This window comes from Bubalus kerabau, chromosome 2 (assembly GCF_029407905.1).
Source record: "Bubalus kerabau isolate K-KA32 ecotype Philippines breed swamp buffalo chromosome 2, PCC_UOA_SB_1v2, whole genome shotgun sequence".
NCBI lineage: Eukaryota > Metazoa > Chordata > Mammalia > Artiodactyla > Bovidae > Bubalus > Bubalus kerabau.
In genome coordinates, this window is record NC_073625.1 from 113,567,618 (window position 1) to 113,587,126 (window position 19,509).

The 19,509-nt window shown below is 37.8% G+C and overlaps 1 protein-coding gene and 1 non-coding gene across 2 annotated transcripts in view; both read left to right on the forward strand.

Moving 5' to 3' along the window:
* Window positions 1-19,509, forward strand: part of SLC49A4 (solute carrier family 49 member 4) — a 101,103-nt gene that overhangs the window by 41,236 nt on the left and 40,358 nt on the right. Inside the window, exons 5-6 of the mRNA XM_055568394.1 lie at window positions 6,098-6,206; window positions 16,659-16,726. Of these exons, the coding sequence (XP_055424369.1) occupies window positions 6,098-6,206; window positions 16,659-16,726 (177 nt within the window). The remainder of the gene's footprint in view (window positions 1-6,097; window positions 6,207-16,658; window positions 16,727-19,509) is intronic.
* LOC129645208 (U6 spliceosomal RNA) lies at window positions 7,812-7,918 on the forward strand. The gene has a single exon (XR_008711286.1). It is a non-coding gene; the product is annotated as a U6 spliceosomal RNA (small nuclear RNA).

Sequence of the window (19,509 nt, forward strand, 5' to 3'; positions counted from 1 at the left end):
AATGGTTGTCTGAGGAGGCCTTACAAATAGCTGTGAAAAGAAGAGAAGCGAAAAGCAAAGGAGAAAAGGAAAGATATACCCATCTGAATGCAGAGTTCCAAAGAATAGCAAGGAGAGATAAGAAAGCCTTCCTCAGCGATCAATGCAAAGAATTAGAGGAAAACAACAGAATGGGAAAGACTAGAGATCTCCTCAAGAAAATTAGAGTTACCAAGGGAACATTTCATGCAAAGATGGGCTCGATAAAGGACAGAAATGGTATGGACTTAACAGAAGCAGAAGATATTAAGAAGAGGTGGCAAGAATATACAGAACTGTACAAAAAAGATCTTCACGACCCAGATAATCACGATAGTGTGATCACTCACCTAGAGCCAGACATCCTGGAATGTGAAGTCAAGTGGGCCTTAGGAAGCATCTCTATGAACAAAGCTAGTGGAGGCGATGGAATTTCAGTTGAGCTATTTCACATCCTGAAAGATGATCCTGTGAAAGTGCTGCACTCAATATGCCAGCAAATTTGGAAAACTCAGCAGTGGCCACAGGACTGGAAAAGGTCAGTTTTCATTCCAATCCCAAAGAAAGGCAATGCCAAAGAATGCTCAAACTACCGCACAATTGCACTCATCTCACACGCTAGTAAAGTAATGCTCAAAATTCTCCAAGCCAGGCTTCAGCAATATGTGAATCATGAACTTCCAGACGTTCAAGCTGGTTTTAGAAAAGACAGAGGAACCCGAGATCAAATTGCCAACATCCGCTGGATCATGGAAAAAGCAATAGAGTTCCGGAAAAACATCTCTTTCTGCTTTATTGACTATGCCAAAGCCTTTGACTGTGGATCACAATAAACTGGAAAATTCTTCAAGAGATGGGAATACCAGACCACCTGACCTGCCTTTTGAGAAACCTATATGCAGGTCAGGAAGCAACAGTTAGAACTGGACATGGAACAACAGACTGGTTCCAAATAGGAAAAGGAGTACGTCAAGGCTGTATATTGTCACCCTGCTTATTTAACTTATATGCAGAGTACATCATGAGAAACGCTGGACTGGAAGAAACACAAGCTGGAATCAAGATTGCTGGGAGAAATATCAATAACCTCAGATATGCAGATGACACCACCCTTATGGCAGAAAGTGAAGAGGAACTAAAGAGCCTCTTGATGAAAGTGAAAGAGGAGAGTGAAACAGTTGGCTTAAAGCTCAACATTCAGAAAACGAAGATCATGGCATCTGGACCCATCACTTCATGGGAAATATATGGGGAAACAGTGGAAACAGTGTCAGATTTTATTTTTTGGAGCTCCAAAATCACTGCAGATGGTGATTGCAGCCATGAAATTAAAAGATGCTTATTCCTTGGAAGGAAAGTTATGATCAACCTAGATAGCATATTGAAAAGCAGAGACATTACTTTGCCAACAAAGGTCCATCTAGTCAAGGCTATGGTTTTTCCTGTGGTCATATATGGATGTGAGAGTTGAACTGTGAAGGAAGCTGAGCACTGAAGAATTGATGCTTTTGAACTGTGGTGTTGGAGAAGACTCTTGAGAGTCCCTTGGACTGCAAGGAGATCCAACCAGTCCATTCTAAAGGAGATCAATCCTAGGTATTCTTTGGAAGGAATGATGCTAAAGCTCAAACTCCAATACTTTGGCCACCTCATGCGAAGAGTTGACTCATTGGAAAAGACTCTGATGCTAGGAGGGATTGGGGTCAGGAGGAGAAGGGGATGACAGAGGATGAGATGGCTGGATGGCATCATCGACTCGATGGACATGAGTTTGAGTGAACTCTGGGAGTTGGTGATGGACAGGGAGGCCTGGCGTGCTGCAGTCCATGGGTTCGCAAACAGTCGATTTGCAAAGAGTCAGCAGTTAAAGTGGAATGTACTTCTGCCAAAAAGTAATGGAAAATTTCTCTTCACTGTGTTTTTAAATTGAATTTAAATTAATTAAAATTAAATAAAATTAAATATTAGTTCCTTAGTTGCACTAATCACATTTCATATGCTCAATAGCCACATTGCACAAGTGCCTACCATGTTAGGTAGCGTAGCTATGTAACACTGTTTCTCAAACTTTGATTCATAGCCAGCTAATTTAGTAGGCTGACCACCTTTTTTTGTTAAACAGAATAGAAAGGAATAAAATAGAACAGAAACTATTATTATATCACACATAATAATGATACATATTTTGGAGTGATACTTTTGTTTCAGTACATACATACTGAATCCCTGTGTACTAAGTCACTAAGTAAATATTTCTTACTCTGGAATATAGTAAAAAGTTTTGAAAACCACATCTACAGCATCTAGTAAATTGCCTTCCACATAATAGGCAAAGTAATAATATTAGTTCAGTTGACTTGTGATCAGTGGCACACATTTGTAAGTTGAGAGTTAAAATGATAGGTTTGGTTTTTTTCTAATGCTATTTAACCAAGTTTTTCTTCATGCAAAGCTAGAGGTTAGAGAGCAATAGGTAAGCTAGAGAGGTAGATTAAGGTCAGATTACGCCATCCTAATAATTTCGAACTATTCTGTGGGAAGTGAGGAGTCATGGCAGGGTTTTAAGGTAAGGAGTTATGGAAAAGACTGTTCTGAGGAGGAAAAAACAACTTAAAATGATGATCACTTTGACCACAACAAACCACTTTGTGTTTGCTTCTAATTACCCTAGAGTCAAGATCTTTATTCTGTTTAAACTAGAGAGTATAAGATCTTTCTTCTCAATTAAAGCCCCTTTACACCAGTGCCTAACGTTCCTTTTTCTCTTCCCGTGTTCATTTGTTTACTCTGCAGGAATGCCTACTTCTGCTTTGGGCTCTCCAGGGGACTTCTTTGGGCATGCCACGGTCCATTTCCCTAACCTACCTGTGTAATTCAAATCCCTGGTCCTTCAAAGAACTTCTGAAATCATTGCTTCCTAGATTAATCGGAAAAACTGCTTCTCTAGAATCTAATTCCATTGTCTAGGCAGGAAAAAAAAAATCATTGGTTACATTTCAAAGTTTCCATTGTTTACTTACTGTCCACATGATTCCCATCACTTCAGATGTATATAACCTGTGTAACCTAGTGTAAACATTTCTATCCCTTTATGTATCAGTTTAATGTTTGACGGTGGTTGTTTTTGGCTTTTAGACTTAAAGAGAGTTAAGTTGAACATGTTCTTGCTTAAGGATACATGAACACTTTTATTCATTCATTCATTCTTTTCTTTATATTTCTCACTCCCATTCCCTTTTCCCTACCTAGGCCACCTTTCAAATGCATTTTATGTGTATCTCTTTGTGCTTTTGTAACATTTGTATTGTTTTGTATGCTCCTATTTTTATCTAAACAGTGACATATTTTGTATCTCATTCTGTTTGGCTTTTTTCACTAAACACTATGTGGTTTTTATAAAATACTTTTTATTTTGGAAATAGGAAGGTAGAACAGTATAACCTCCATATCCACATAACCAAATACCAACAATTACCACTTTGTGGCCAATATTGTTTCATTTGTATACTTCCCTCTTCCTGTATCATGAAGCAAATCCCAAATGATAAATCATTTCATCCATATATATTGTAACATGTTTATGTTAAAAAGATAGGAACTCTTTTAAATGTAAATCTGTTATTATTGTTACACTGAAAACATTTTAGCAGTAGTTTGCTACTATCAAATTGGTGTTTCAATTGTCTTGTAAATGTCATAAGTGCTTTTTGTTTAAGTCAGGATCTAGATTGGATCCATGCATTGCAATTGGCTCAAAAGCCTTATAATCTCTAGGTTTCCTTCCATCTCCCTCTCTTTTCTTTGTAATTGTTGAGGAGCCAGCTCTCTGTCTCCAAGGTCTGGAACATGTTGATCATCTCTTTGTAGAGTAGTTTGCCCCTCTGCCCTCTGTATTTCCTATAAATTGTTAGCTCGAACTGCATTCTGATTCAGGTTTTGGTTTTGATTTTACAGAACTACCTCCTGCTGTCTTCTTCCATCAGAAGGCACATGATATCTGGATAACTCTGATTTTGTGGTAGTAGTGCTCTGTTCTCAAGATATGTCTCTGTGCTATGTGTATACCTAGTTCTCTGTACTCTGTGGTATGAAACCATCACATTTTTTATACCCATTCCCACTGTGTACTCTGCCTCCAACTCACTGTCACCACAGATACCACTGCAGTGACATCCTAATATGCATCACTGTAGACCTAAGACTTCTTTGGAAAACAGACTTCACACAGCATTGCTGGATCATCAGCTATTTTAAGCAGAATTTGCCAAGTATTGTCAAATTGCTCTAAAAAAAACGCCTACACTTGTCTATACTTTCATCAGCAATGCCCATTTTCCTATATGCTTGCCAAACTTGGCATTATCCATCTTCCTAATTTTCAGTAGTCTAGTGGGTAAAAATAAATCTATCTTTTGTTTAATATGCATTTTCTGGTTGTTAGGAAGTTTGAGACTCTCATGTAGTTGTTTGCCATTTAGGTTTCATCTACTGTAAATTCCTCTTGTTGATTGCTACCCGTGTCTCAGTGGTAGTTTCTGTCTTTTTCTTAATGATTTACATATTCTAGATATAAATTCCCTGTTGATTTTTAAAAGTTCAAATATCTATTCCCATTATGTCAGCTGTTTACTAATTTTCTCAGTGAAAGTCTTATTTATAATTTCCTGTTCTTTTTCTTTCACATTTACGTGTTTAGTCTACCTAGACTCCATGTTAGTATATGGTGTTAAATACCGGGAGGTTTTCCCTCTCCGTAAAATTATCTAGTACCATTCACTAAACAGTCCTCAGCCATTTGATTTTTGTAGTGCCAGCTTTATTGTAGGTTGAGTTTCTGTGTCTTGGATCTCTTTTTTCCTTCATTGTTCTCTTTGTTCTTGAGCAAATACCATACTATATTTATTACTCTGGATGTGCAGTTTGTCTTAATATCTGGTAGGACAAGGACTTCCTTTTTCACATTTTTCAAGGAAGGATGAGTTAGCCTTCCAAGGACTTTTATTTTCCCACATGAACTTTATTCTTAGATTTCTTTTAAAAATTCACCTGGAATTTTAATTGTGACTGCAGTGAATTATAGATGAATTGGTGGTAACTTGACAGCATGGACTCTGTTTCTGTTTATTTAAATCATCGTCTGTGCCCTCCTGTGTTCCCCCCTCTACCCGTAGAGATCTTGGGTCTTCCTGGTTCATTCCTAAATATTTTATAGTTTACAAATTTTTAAAAAGCTGTTGTGAATGATATCTAACTCTTATTACATTTTAAAATTAAACTTTGTTTTGAGATAATTGTAGATTCATATGCAGTTTTAAGAAATAATACAAAGAAATAACATGGGTCCTTTACTCGGTTTCCCCCAGTGGTAACGTCTTAGAAAACTATAGTGCAGTATCACAACCAGAAAATTAACACTGGTATTGTAAAGATACAGTACATTTCCATCATCACAATGATCCCGCCTATTGCCCTTTTATAACCACACCTACTTCCCTCCCACTCTGCTCTGTAACCCCTGACAACCAGCTACTCTGTTTCCCATTACCATAATGTCACTTCAGGAATGTTATATAAATTGAGTCATACAGTACATAAAGTTTTAGAGTTAGCTTTTTTTTCATCCACCGTAATTCTCTGAAGATTCATCCAGGTTGTTTTGTGTAGTGGTAGTTACTCCTTTTTATTGCTCAGTTGTAGTCTGTGATTTGGATGTAGACAATTTGTTTAAATGTTCATGAATCTTTTTTTCCCTCCACCTGTTCATCAGAAGAAACAGTAATATATCTTTACAAATAAGAACTTTAAAAAAAAATGAAGGTGCCTACTCATTTTATGAAATATTGTTGGTAATTCATCTATATAATAAACAGTGACATTTTTAAATAATGTGAACAAAAACATTATTCTTATAAATATAAAATAAAAAATTTAAGGAACTTCAAATTTATTAAACTGACAAATATTTTCTATTTCTGATTCTGGTATTCCAATTTCCAAATGACTTACTTTTTCATGAGTAAGAGTTTAAATTCTAGATTTTGAACTTGTAATAATATTTTCTTTTTCTTCTCTTTTACAGCAATTTGAGATTTTTGATGATTGCTTTAGCATATGCCATACCACTTGGTGTATTTGCTGGCTGGTCTGGAGTTCTGGACTTAATTTTAACACCAGTGCATGTCAGCCAAGTAAGTGTTTTATTTCTTTATATCTTGTAGGTATTTTTAGTTCACTGAAGTTCTGAATATTGTCTACCTGTTCATTTAACTTCAATGCCTAGGTAAAGCATTGTCCTATATCACTGCTGCTAAAGGAAGATCTTTATGAAATAGTTATAAACAGTATTGATTTTCTTCCTGGATTTTGTTAACCACCATGAATTTCACTTATGATTAATGATGCTAATAAAAGAAAAATAAAGAATGAAAAAATCTTAGGATCCTTGATTCTTGGTTTATAAACATGAAGATACCATCATTAAATATAAGGCAATTCATACATCTAATTCCTCACTTTGTCTTCAGTCTCAGTATCTCATTTCCTTAAAAATAACCATTTCATCTATATGCTTGATGACATCCATTCCTTCTCCTTACTTCCAAATAGCATGGTAGAAAGGGGTCGAGAGACTAGAAAGGTCAAATGGAAGAAATCTAGCACACTTATCCGTTGTATGAATAAACAACTTTTCCAATCTTCTTTTGAGGAACTTTTGGAATGTCTGCATCTAGGCTGTCATAAACAGTGCTGTATGGATATTTTCATCCCTTGGGGCACTTCTATATACATTTCTACTGGATATTTATCAAGGAATGGAATTGCTAGTTACAGGGTGTGCCTGCTTTGATAGATGATGCCAAACTCCTCCCAAGTAGTTGTTTCGTTTATAGTCCTACCAGCGGTACATGAAATTTCTCCTTGCTGCATATCGTTACCAGCACTTGGCAGTGTTAATCTTTTTAAATTTAGATGTCCTGATGACTGCAGTTGTATGCCCTTGTAGTGACTTCCATGACAGCTTTTTAAGTGACATCCTTTTTTTATGACACACCTGTTCAAGATGTTTGCCCACTGCCTGGCTGCCTTTTTCTTACTGCTTTGTAAAGAGGAGAGCTGTGTGAAAGTGGTCTCCCCAGGAATGCTTGGCTGAGGAATGGACTGCACATGTAAAAGGCAAAGCTGTCACAGAGTTATTAGAGAGACTGCTGTGGGGTGGAAGGCTAGGACAAGTATAGCAGAGAGCAAGTATGCAGGGCCCTTGGAGTTCTGGCCCAGCCAGAGTGGTAAGACCTCATTAACAACTTTTTAATATCTTAGGCTTCTGTTGAGACACCAGAAAGAACAAACTTTAGAATCAAGGACCATACCCTCAATAGAGTAAAGCCTATTCTTGGAACCACCATGAACAAAACCTAAAACCAAGCCCTGACAAAAATCTGCAGAGGACGTGATTTGGAGATTGAAGCCTGCCAAGTGAAAGGAATTTGAGAAACAACTTGGTTTCTAATCTTCTTCACTAATAAAGTGCAAAATTGAGCTTACACAAGTTCAAGGTGATCCGCCATTAATTGAATGGCATATGAACTCAAAAATCAACTATCTTAGAAAGATAATCCGGAATCTCTATATTGTATCATCCACAGCATATAGTAGACAATTTTTTAAAAATTAGACATATAAAGAATTAGGAAAATATGGTTCTTATTTAAAAACAAAAACAAAAGATGTAGCCAATAGAAACCAATTTGGAGATAGTCTAGGTGTTGGATTTAGCAGGCAGAAATGGTATTGCAGTGCTCGCTTCGGCAGCACATATACTAAAATTGGAACGATACAGAGAAGATTAGCATGGCCCCTGCGCAAGGATGACACGCAAATTCGTGAAGCGTTCCATATTTTTTTGAATCAGTTCTAATGAGGTGGATGAAACTGGAGACTATTATACAGAGTGAAGTAAGCCAGAAAGAAAAACACCAATACAGTATACTAATGCATATATATGGAATTTAGAAAGATGGTAACAATAACCCTGTGTACGAGACAGCAAAAGAGACACTGATGTATAGAACAGTCTTATGGACTCTGTGGGAGAGGGAGAGGGTGGGAAGATTTGGGAGAATGGCATTGAAACATGTAAAATATCATGTATGAAACGAGATGCCAGTCCAGGTCGATGCATGATACTGGATGCTTGGGGCTGGTGCACTGGGACGACCCAGAGGGATGGTATGGGGAGGGAGGAGGGAGGAGGGTTCAGGATGGGGAACACATGTATACCTGTGGCGGATTCATTTTGATATTTGGCAAAACTAATACAATTATGTAAAGTTTAAAAATAAAATAAAATTAAAAAAAAAAAGAAAGAAATGGTATTGCAAAAGAGAGAGTGAGAGAAATCTTTTCTTGCTCCAAATTCTTAAATCTATTCCCATATATTATTAGGTAGAACTCTTTTATCCAGTACAGTAGCCTCCAGTCACATGTGGCTATTTAATTTGAATAGTTTAAACTAAGGTCATGGCATCCGGTCCCATCACTTCATGGCAAATAGATGGGGAAACAATGGAAACAGTGGCTGACTTTATGACTTTAGTTTTCTGGGCTCCAAAATCACTGCAGATGGTGATTGCAGCCATGAAATTAAAAGACACTCCCTCGAAGGAAAGTTAGGACCAACCTAGAGAGCATATTAAAAAGCAGAGACAACATTTTGTCAACAAAGGTCCGTCTAGTTAAGGCTATTGTTTTTCCAGCGGTCATGTATGGATGTGAGAGTTGGACTATAAAGAAAGCTGAGCACCGAAGAATTGATGCTTTTGAACTGTGGTGTTGGAGAAAACTCTTGAGAGTCCCTTGGACTGCAAAGAGATCCAGCCAGTCCATCCTAAAGGAGATCAGTCCGGGGTGTTCATTGGTAGGACTGATGTTGAAGCTGAAATGCCAATACTTTGGCCACCTGATGCGAAGAACTGACTCATTTGAAAAGACCCTGATGCTGGGAAAGATTGAGGGCAGGAGGAGAAGGGGGCGACAGAAGATGAGATGGTTGGGTGGCATCACGGACTCAATGGACATGGGTTTGGATGGACTCCGGGAGTTGGTGATGGACAGGGAGGCCTGGCGTGCTGCGGTTCATAGGGTCGCAAAGAGTCGGACATGACTGAGCAACTGAACTGAACTGAAACTATTTGAAATAAAATGAAAAATTAACTTCCTCAATAGCACCAACCCATATATTATTGTGCAGAACTCTCTTATCCAGTACAGTAGCCACTAGTTACATGTGGCTGTTTAATGTGAATAGTTTAAACTAGTTGAAATAAAATGAAAATGAAAAAGTAACTTCCTCAATAGCACCAACCACTTTTCAAGTGCTCGTGGCCACATGCAACTTACGGGTACCATATCGGACAGTGTTGACATAGAATATTTCCATCATCATAGAAAGTTCTGTGGAACAGTGCTGTTCTGGAAACTTTATTGTTGTTCCTGTCACATTTAAACCTAGAATTGAATTGTGTGCTTGTTAAAAGGTAGGGATTAAATTTCTTTTTTCCCAGATAGTTCTTCATTAACCTAACACCAATTTTTGAAAAGGTCGTTCTTTCCCCATTACTCTCCAGTGTCATCTTTGTCATAATGAAATGCCCTTCTGTGCACGGATGTTTCTAAATTATTTTTTCCTCTAGTCTGTTTATCTGTCTCTTTGCCAATACCAAATTGTCTCAAGTATTTTAGTTTTATAATAAGTTTTAGTGTCTAGTAGAATAAATACTCTTTGAGATTTTGATTAGAATTTTATGAATCTCTAGGTCAGTTGGAGAATTAACTTTTTTGTAATAGTAAGTCTTCAAAATCATGATCATTATATCTCTCATCTACTTACCTAATGTCTCTCTAAATCTCTTTTCTCAAAAACACCTTCTATATATTTGTTAGATGTATTACCAGGTATTTGATGTTTTCTGAAGCTATTATAATTGGTAACTTTAAAAATCTTACTTTTTGTTGGCTGGCATGTAGAAATGTAGCTGGTTTTTGAAAATGATTGAAGTATAGCTCATCTTATATCCAGCAACCTTATTAAATTCACTTATTTGTTTATCCATAGATATTTTCACCTCTCTGCATACATCTCATATCAGTTGTAACTAATGACAATTAGATGGAGAAAAATACATTTAATAAAATTCAACACTGAGATAATCATCTGGTCTTTCTCTTTTAAACTGCAGATACGGTGAATTGCATTTGTTGATTATAAAATGTTGAACTACCTTGCATTTCTGTACTAAATCCATTTTGTCAGTGAGTTATTATAGTTTTTATATATCACTGAATTCAGTTTGCTTGCATTTTGTTTAGGATTTTTTGCATTTATGTTCTTGAAAGAGATTAGTCTATAATTTTTTTTATCTTGTCCTACCATTTCAATTTTAGTATCAAGATTTTGCTAGTCTCAGAAAAGAACTTCTGAAATGTTTCCTCTTTTTCTGTTATTGAAAGAGTTTATGTAAGTTTGATGGTGTGGGGATTTTATTTTTCCGTAAATATTTGGTAGATTTCGCTGATAAAGCCATCTAGTTTTCTTGTGATACTGTTTTTCCTTCATTTCCGTCTGATAATCTTTGTGTTTTAATTGGAATATTTAGTCCATTTGCAGTTAATGCAATTATTGGTAGATTTGAGTCTAGATCTACCACCTTATTATTGGTTTTCTTTTTTTTCCAATCTAGTCTATCCTTTTTCTCTTCTTTCTCCTGGATTAAGTATTTTTTACTACTCTGTTTTCCCCTTTTATTAGCTTGGTAGTTTTAGTCTCTTATTATTTACTGGTTATCCTAGAGGGTACAGAATGTACATTTCACTTATTAACATCTATTATAAATTAGAACTTTTACCTCTACCAGGACTGTCCAAGGTCCTCAGAGCCCTTTCATTCCATCTAAGCCTCAACTGTGTGTGTGCTTAGTTGCTAAGTCATGTCGCTGTCTTTGTGACCCCGTAGACAGTAGCCCACCAGGCTCCTCTGTCCATGGGATTATCCTGGCAAGAATACTGGAATGGGTTGCCATTGCCTCCTCCAGAGGATCTTCCAGACCCAGGGATCAAATCCACGTCTTCTGCAGCTCCTGCTTTGCAGGCAGATTCTTTACCACTGAGCCAGCTGGGAGGCCCACAATGGAGTATTACTCAGCCATAAAAGAGAATTAATTCTGCTATTTGCAACAGCATGGATATACCTAGAGAATATTATGCTTGGTGAAGTAAGTCAGATATATCACTTATATGCAGAATCAAAAAAATATTACAAATGAATGTATATGCAAAACAGCAACAGACTCACATATAGAAAACAAACTGCTGCTTTTGCTGCTAAGTCACTTCAGTCGTGTCCGACTCTGTGCAACCCCATAGATGGCAGCCCACCAGGCTCCCCCGTCCCTGGGATTCTCCAGGCAAGAACACTGGAGTGGGTTGCCATTTCCTTCTCCAATGCATGAAAGTGAAAAGTGAAAGTGAGGTCGCTCAGTCGGGTCCTACCCTCAGCAACCCTATAGACTGTAGCCTACCAGGCTCCTCCATCCATGGGATTTTCCATGCAAGAGTACTGGAGTGGGGTGCCATCACCTTCTCCGAGAAAACAAACTAGTGGTTACCGAAAGGAAGAAGAAAATGGGGAGAAACAAATTAGGGGTATGGGACTAAGAAATACAAACTACTATGTATAAAATAGGTAATCAACAGGATATATTTTATAGCACAGGGAATTAGAGCCATTATTTTGCAAGAACTTTTAGTGGAATATAATCCGTAAAAATACTGAATCACCTGAAACTCATATAATACTGTAAATCAAGCATGCTTCAATTTAAAAAATAAGAATAGGTAATAAGGAGATCAGTCCTGGGTGTTCATTGGAGGGACTGATGTTGAAGCTGAAACTCCAATACTTTGACCACCCAATGCGAAGAGGTGACTCTTTGGAAAAGACCCTGATGCTGGCAAAGATTGAGGGCAAGAGGAGAAGGGGACGACAGAGGATGAGATGGTTGGATGGCATCACCAACTCAATGGACATGGATTTGGGTGGACTCTGGGAGTGGGTGATGGACAGGGAGGCCTGGCATGCTGCGGTTCATGGGGTCACAGAGTCGGACACAACTGAGCAACTGAACTGAACTGAACTGAAAAAAAAACAATTCAAAATGAAACACATTTATTCTGCCCAAGGTTTGTAGGACTTCTTGAATCTATGGCTTAATGTCTCATCAGTTTCAGAAAATTCTTAGCCGATGTCCCTTCAAAGCTTATGTTTCATTTTCTCTATTTCTTTTTCCTTCAGTAATTCTAACCATACGTGTTCTACTTTCACACTTCTTTCCTATGTCTTTTACTCTCTGTTCTGAATTTTCTATCCTTTGCCTTTCTCTGTTCAAACTGAATATTTTACCTAGCTTTTCTTCCAACTTATAATTTCAGTTTTCTGCTCTAATATGCTGTTAAACTCATCTATGAGTTAATTTCAACTATTATGTTCTTAAGTTATAAAATTTTTATTCAGTGCTTTTTCATAGTTTCCAAATTTCTGTAGAAATGCTTGATCTTGTCTTTTATTGTTTTTGAAACTATTAAAAATAGTTATTTGAAATCTATATTTCCTAATCCCTTTATCTAGATCCCTTGTGGGTCTCTTTATATTTGTGATATTCATTCATGTTTTCTTATGTGTTCAGTTATTTTTGACTGAGTGCTCAACATAGTATATGAAAAGTTGTAGTGATAACTTAAGCTTGAAATGGTGTTCTTTTCCTCTAGAAAGTACTTATGTTTTTTCTTAGGAGTCTAAGTATCACTTAATCCAGTTTTAAGAATTGAGATCATTTAAAACTAGGTTTTAGTCCCTCAGAATATGGTTCCATTTCTTTCTTTTTCTTTTTTTTTTAAAGTTCCATTTCTCATTTATACCACTCTTAGGCATGGTAGTGGTTTAGTTGCCAAGTCGTATTTGACTCTCGTGACCTCATGGATTGTAGCCCGCCAGGCTCCTTCCGTCCATGAGATTTCCCAGGCAGGAATTTTGGAGTGGGTTGCCATTTCCTTCTCCAGGGGATCTTCCTGACCCAGGAATTGAATGCTGGTCTCCTGCATTGCAGGCAGATTCTTTACCAACTAAGCCACCAGGGAAGCCCACTCTTAGGTATGCTACTGCTGCTGCTGCTAAGTCGCTTCACTCATGTCCTACTCTGTGCGACCCCATAGATGGCAGCCCACCAGGCTCCCCCGTCCCTGGGATTCTCCAGGCAAGAACACTGGAGTGGATTGCCATTTCCTTCTCCAATGCATGAAAGTGAAAAGTGAAAGTAAAGTCGCTCTTGGGTATAGTCCCTGGCTAAAGCCTGGAGTTTTCTACAAGGCCAACCACCTAAGAGCAGGCCTCAAACTCATATTTTTTTTCTTCCTAGATTCATGAGGCTGTCAGTAGGTTTACAGCCCCTTAGCTACCTTTTCTGAAATCAGTAGACACACCCCTAAGGAAAAAGTGCCCCCAAATACCCGGGCTTCCTTCTCATCTTATATCATGATTCCAGAATTATGAATTACTTTCTTGACTCTGTACTGCCTTCAAACATATTTCCCACTCCAGATTTTCTGCTTTGCAACCAGAAAATTAACCCAAATTACCTTGTGTATCTTTACTATAAGGAGAAAACCTTTTAATTTCCTGTTTTTCTGGATGGCAGGTATTCCAAGCATACTCAACTTCAGGAAGGAAAAGTATAGCACCCATTCAGATGATGCTGATTTTGTAGATCTTAAGATTCATGTTACAAAGCCTGAGAATCCCTTCCAAGTGTCTCTCTGTACAAACTCTTAAGAGATACAGAGACTATGAGTCATACCAGGTATTAAATAAAATGAAATTTAAAATTAAATAAGAACAGATCTTCTGGGTTGGTAGACACATAGACACCCTCCAATTAATTTGGATACTCCTAAATTAATTAATTAAATTCAAGCAAAGAAAAAAATTAATTATTGGGGAGAATGTTATTAACTAAAGCAAATATCATGAATAGAGAAAGCAGAAAATGGCCTGAAAGGACCAGGGTTAGTACAGTCAGATACACAGTGTTCTTCACCTGATGCAGGATCCCAGTGACCTACAGGATAGATGAGAATGTTTATAGGGACTTCATAGTATAATAGGCCTCAGTCCATAGTGTTAATAAATGCTAAATGCAAGAAGAGGGGCAGTTCTGAAGAACAGAGAATTCTCTTGCCCCACATGCTAGTAGTATGAAAGAAAAACTGTAGAGATGATTTAAATTTCTGGTGTTATTTTTCTCCAGAGAACATTTATCTTTGTTTCTGGCACCAGACACTGGTAGAGCAAGATTTGTGTAAAGTTATTGTAATACTTTGGAATTTGTAATACAGTGGAATTTGTAATACAGTGGAAACAGTGTCAGACTTTATTTTTCTGGGGTCCAAAATCACTGCAGATGGTGACTGCAGCCATGAAATTAAAAGACACTTACTCCTTGGAAGGAAAGTTATGACCAACCTACATAGCATATTCAAAAGCAGAGACATTACTTTGCCAACAAAGGTTCGTCTAATCAAGGCTATGGTTTTTCCTCTGGTCATGTATGGATGTGAGAGTTGGACTGTTAAGAAGGCTGAGTGCCGAAGAATTGATGCTTTTGAACTGTGGTGTTGGAGAAGACTCTTGAGAGTCCCTTGGACTGCAAAGAGATCCAGCCAGTCCATTCTGAAGGAGATCAGCCCTGGGATTTCTTTGGAAGGAATGATGCTAAAGCTGAAACTCCAGTACTTTGGCCACCTCATGCGAAGAGTTGACTCATTGGAAAAGACTCTTGATGCTGGGAGGGATTGGGGGCAGGAGGAAAAGGGGATGACAGAGGATGAGATGGCTGGATGGCATCACTGACTCGATGGACATGAGTCTCAGTGAACTCCGGGAGTTGATGATGGACAGGGAGGCCTGGCGTGCTGCGATTCATGGGGTCACAAAGAGTCGGACACGACTGAGCGACTGATCTGATCTGATCTGATTGTAATACTAAGAGTAGGCTAAGAATGCCAGAATTCTGAGACTGAAGAAGACGTTTGTCTCTCATTCACACAGGTATCTAGGATAGTTTGCCTAATAATCTGGAACAGTTGTCCACAGTTTGGATCGCTCTCTTGCTTACACTGATTTAGACACCTAGGTTGCTTCCTCTTTGGAGCTCTTCTGCCTCCTAGGGCCTTGTCATTATATGCATGGGTGAAGATGGCTGACTATCCGGATTCCAGCTGGCAGAGAGGGAAAGAAAGCATTGGCAGAGGCATACAGTTGCCTTCTAGGTTCTAGCCTAGAGATGGCACACCTCACTTTTTTCCACTTCCATTAATGAGAACTTAGTCATGTGGTCCCATGTGGCTGAATATGGGCTAGAACATGTAAACTAGCTAAATGCCCTGGTAGGATAAGATATAATATATTTTGGTGGACAGCTGACCAGTTCTATCACATCTGTAATGAAAAATATGACTAGAAAACTAATAAGAGATAGAATTTAGTTTGGGTAGCTCCCAAGTGCCAGGGCAAGTTTGAACTTTGTCCTATAACCACAAAGAAAGCCAATAACTGTTTCTGAGCAGGGAAGTGGAATGATTGAAATAATTATTCTGGAAATAGTGGGCAAAAAGATTGCTACTACAGGAGTCCAGAAGTACAAAATAAGAAATAAGCAATTGTGATGCCCGTGATGGGGAAGGAGAAAAGACAAAATGCACCAGTATTGTTCAGAACACATGGAATGTCAGGTATTGTCAACTAACAGGTATTGGGCAGTTTGCATTGATTAACTTATTTAACTCTCAGAAAAACCCTCACTATCCTGAATCCCCATCCTACTAATGAGAAAACTGAGACATGGGGTGCGCGTTGCAACAGAAGCCAAGTCATAGTAAGAGTTAAAGCTACATAAGTGATGAGGAAACGTAGGCAGCGTTTGTAGATTGCTCTGAGCAAGTTTGTCCATGAAGGTAGGGAAGAGACGAGACATTAGATGAAGGAGAAACATCATCAGGTAACAGCCACAGCTCTAACCTTTATTAAACACTTCCTGTATGTTGACTGCTGATCTGAGGTTTGTGTGGAAGTTATCTCACGTCCATGTTATAGGCAAGAAGACCTAATTTGCACAGAGTCACAAAGCTAGTAAATGACAGGGCTGGAAATGTTTTCTCCAGAAGTAGAACGAGCTGTCCATTTGAAATCCAGCTCAAATTCTTTGTCTCCTCAGGTACTCAACCTGTTTTCTCTCTCTATCCCACCCGCAACCCTCTTTCCCCCCCACTCATCTGTGTTCTCTTAATACATTTTGACTTGTACCAGACATTTTAGCACTTAATTATTGCCTAGTACTTTCCTGGTATTTATTTAGATAAGTTTGTATTAACTAGTCACACATGAATCCTTTCATTTGATTCATTTTCTTAAATAGTATTTCCTAAATTTGATGCCATTTAGCTATTACCATACTGATTAAAGATGATTTTTTCCATCCCTTCTAAACTGCAACATGATAATCTTGTATTAAGTGTATCTGCCACTTTCTTAACAGGTAGATGCTGGCTGGATTGGATTTTGGTCCATTGTTGGAGGCTGTGTTGTTGGAATAGCTATGGCAAGGTGAGAATATTTTACGGTAAACATGTGAGTAAGCAGAATCAAAAAAAGAGCCCAAAGGGAAACTCAGCTACCCTAGATAAACATTAACATTTAAGGAAAAGTAAAACAGGCAAAAGTCAAAAAAAGGACACTTGTTCAGGCTATAAGAAAATCCACACACAGTAGGTAGAATTTGCTGCTACAAGAAACCTTCTCATGAGTCCACTGTAAAATGTTCTTGGAGACTAGAGATGTATTTCCAGTGTATTAAGCTTCCTCTCTCCATATTTTTAAAGAACAGCATCTACAAATTGGACTCAAAGAAAGATGATACAATAATAAAGGCAGATTGATAGTTACCAGGAGTAGAAAAGAATTGAAGGGAATCATTCATAAGAGCATATCTAGAATTTTCCATGAAAAGTCAGTATCCTGATTAGCAAATATTTATTTCTGGTCTTTTTTGACAGGTATGACCCTATGGTTATCCCATTTTGATGAAAAATGCCCATAAAGACTTTGAGTTTCATCAAACTCTCTTTAATTCTTAACCCGATATGACAACACATTTTTAGAATGAGTCAGAATAAGAGAAAATCTCATTTATTCTTAAAAAAAAGAGAAGAATGAAAATGTCACTCATGTAGGTGACTACCTATAAAACTACTACTGGTGTTTCCAGTGAAATAATATTCATTCACTTTCCAAATCATTTTACCCTATTTAAACAAAAACAAAATTGGGTAATCAACTTTACCAGGAAGGGAAGAATATAGCTACATATTTGGAGAGATCAAGTAAGATATGTGAAGCACCTGTCTAAATACTTAAACATAATTGACACAGGATAATAATATATCTAGACCTTATAGTTTGCATAGTGTTTCTGGGCTAATAAAAGAATAAATTGACACTTATTTCTAAATCACTTTTTCTGAGGTTTTTATAAGTTAGGAAATATAATAAAATCAAAAAGCTAAAGAAGAATGTGAGCACAGCTATTTGTATGAAATCACTGCATTGATACTATCACTTTTGATAAGAATCCTATCTAATTTTTCTAATTAAATCTCCAAACCAATGATACTGAGTCATCATTTACCAAATCCTTTTCTGAGCATCCCATCAGTCAAAGAGGGACACATTATGTATCAGAAATGACATCTTATATGTGCCTTTCTCTGTATTTTTTCTACAAACCCTTAATTTTAACTTTATGGAAATAGAACTAGAGGGAAAAATTAGAATGAGGACATTTCTGTTTTTAAATTGTTGAAATGGAAGTTTTAAAAAGTACAACCCTTACTCTGGAATCCAAAGTCAATTGTACTATCTTCTAAGCCTAAAATAAATTTTTAAATTATATTCAAAACAGCCTTTTTGGGGTCCCTAGAATGGAATCTCCTTATAGACATGAGTGCTTTAGGTGGTTGGTTGTTTTTTCATGCGTGTGATTATGTTACTAAAGGTTGGGCTTCCCTGGCGGTTCAGATGGTAAAGAGTATGCCTGCAATGCAGAAGACCCAGGTTCAATCCCTGCGTAGGGAAGATCCTCCTGGAGAAGGGACTATCAACCCACTGCAGTATTCTTACCTGGAGAATTCCGTGGACAGAGGAGCCTGGTAGGCTACAGTCCATGGCATTGCAAGGAGTCAGACACAACTGAGTGACTAACACTTTCATTTTCACACACTGCTCAAGGTTACTACTAAATGTACTGCTGCTGTTGCTAAGTCACTTCAGTCGTGTCCGACTCTGTGGGACCCCATAGACGTCAGCCCATGAGGCTCCCCCGTCCCTGGGATTCTCCAGGCAAGAACACTGGAGTGGGTTGCCATTTCCTTCTCCAATGCAGGAAAGTGAAAAGTGAGAGTGAAGTCGCTCAGTCGTGTCTGACTCTTAGCGACCCCATGGACTGCAGCCCACCAGGCTCCTTCGTCCATGGGATTTTCCAGGCAAGAGTACACTTTGGTCTTAACAGTACACTTTGATAGTATTGGCCCATTTGAAAGGACTAGGTCTCCAAAATTGGTGGACCAGAGTGGTCAGTTTAGTCTTAGGTGATCAGGCCCTGGAAAACTTACTAACTGTTCAACTTCACTCAACTGGTTGTGCCAGAAAACTGTTTTATTCTCTCATACCAGCTATCTGCCTGTCTCACCAGTAAGTTCATGCCACATCACTTAATATAAACCAAAAGAGTAATGAGCATAGAATTAAAACAAAGCTTTTGGATTTTCTTGAGGAGTATTTCCATCAAGCTGTGGAACATTTTTCAGAGTACATTAGAATTTTCTTTTTGTCAACTTTCATAGTAGAGAACTAACCAAAGTCACTGGGCAAAGGTGCATCCATCTTTCCCACCAAAAGATGGCATCAGCTCTCACAGGAAGTCGTTTTAGTCTAGATAACACTTTACAAATGTGATTAACCACGTCATGTCAAATAAGTGCAAAATGAAAGAGTATTGCAAGTCATATCATTACAGTAGAAATTAAAATCTATTCTACAAAAGCAAAGAGAAAACATGGGAAATGTTATATTTGTGATGGGATCGGTTTTTCTACAATAGGAACAATTCTGAAGTAAGTGAAGTACACAACAGAGTAAGTTGTGTACAGGCAGAGCCAGACAATTGTGCTTATACAATCAGTGGTTCATTAGCAGATGAGGAAAAACGGTTGGCAAGTGGACAGGTTTTTGGTCATGACTAAATAGGAAGTATCTCTACCAGGAGTTTCATGTTAATTCAAGACAAAGCAGGATTTTTGAGAACTTAAAGTGCTATGAAACATTATGAACAA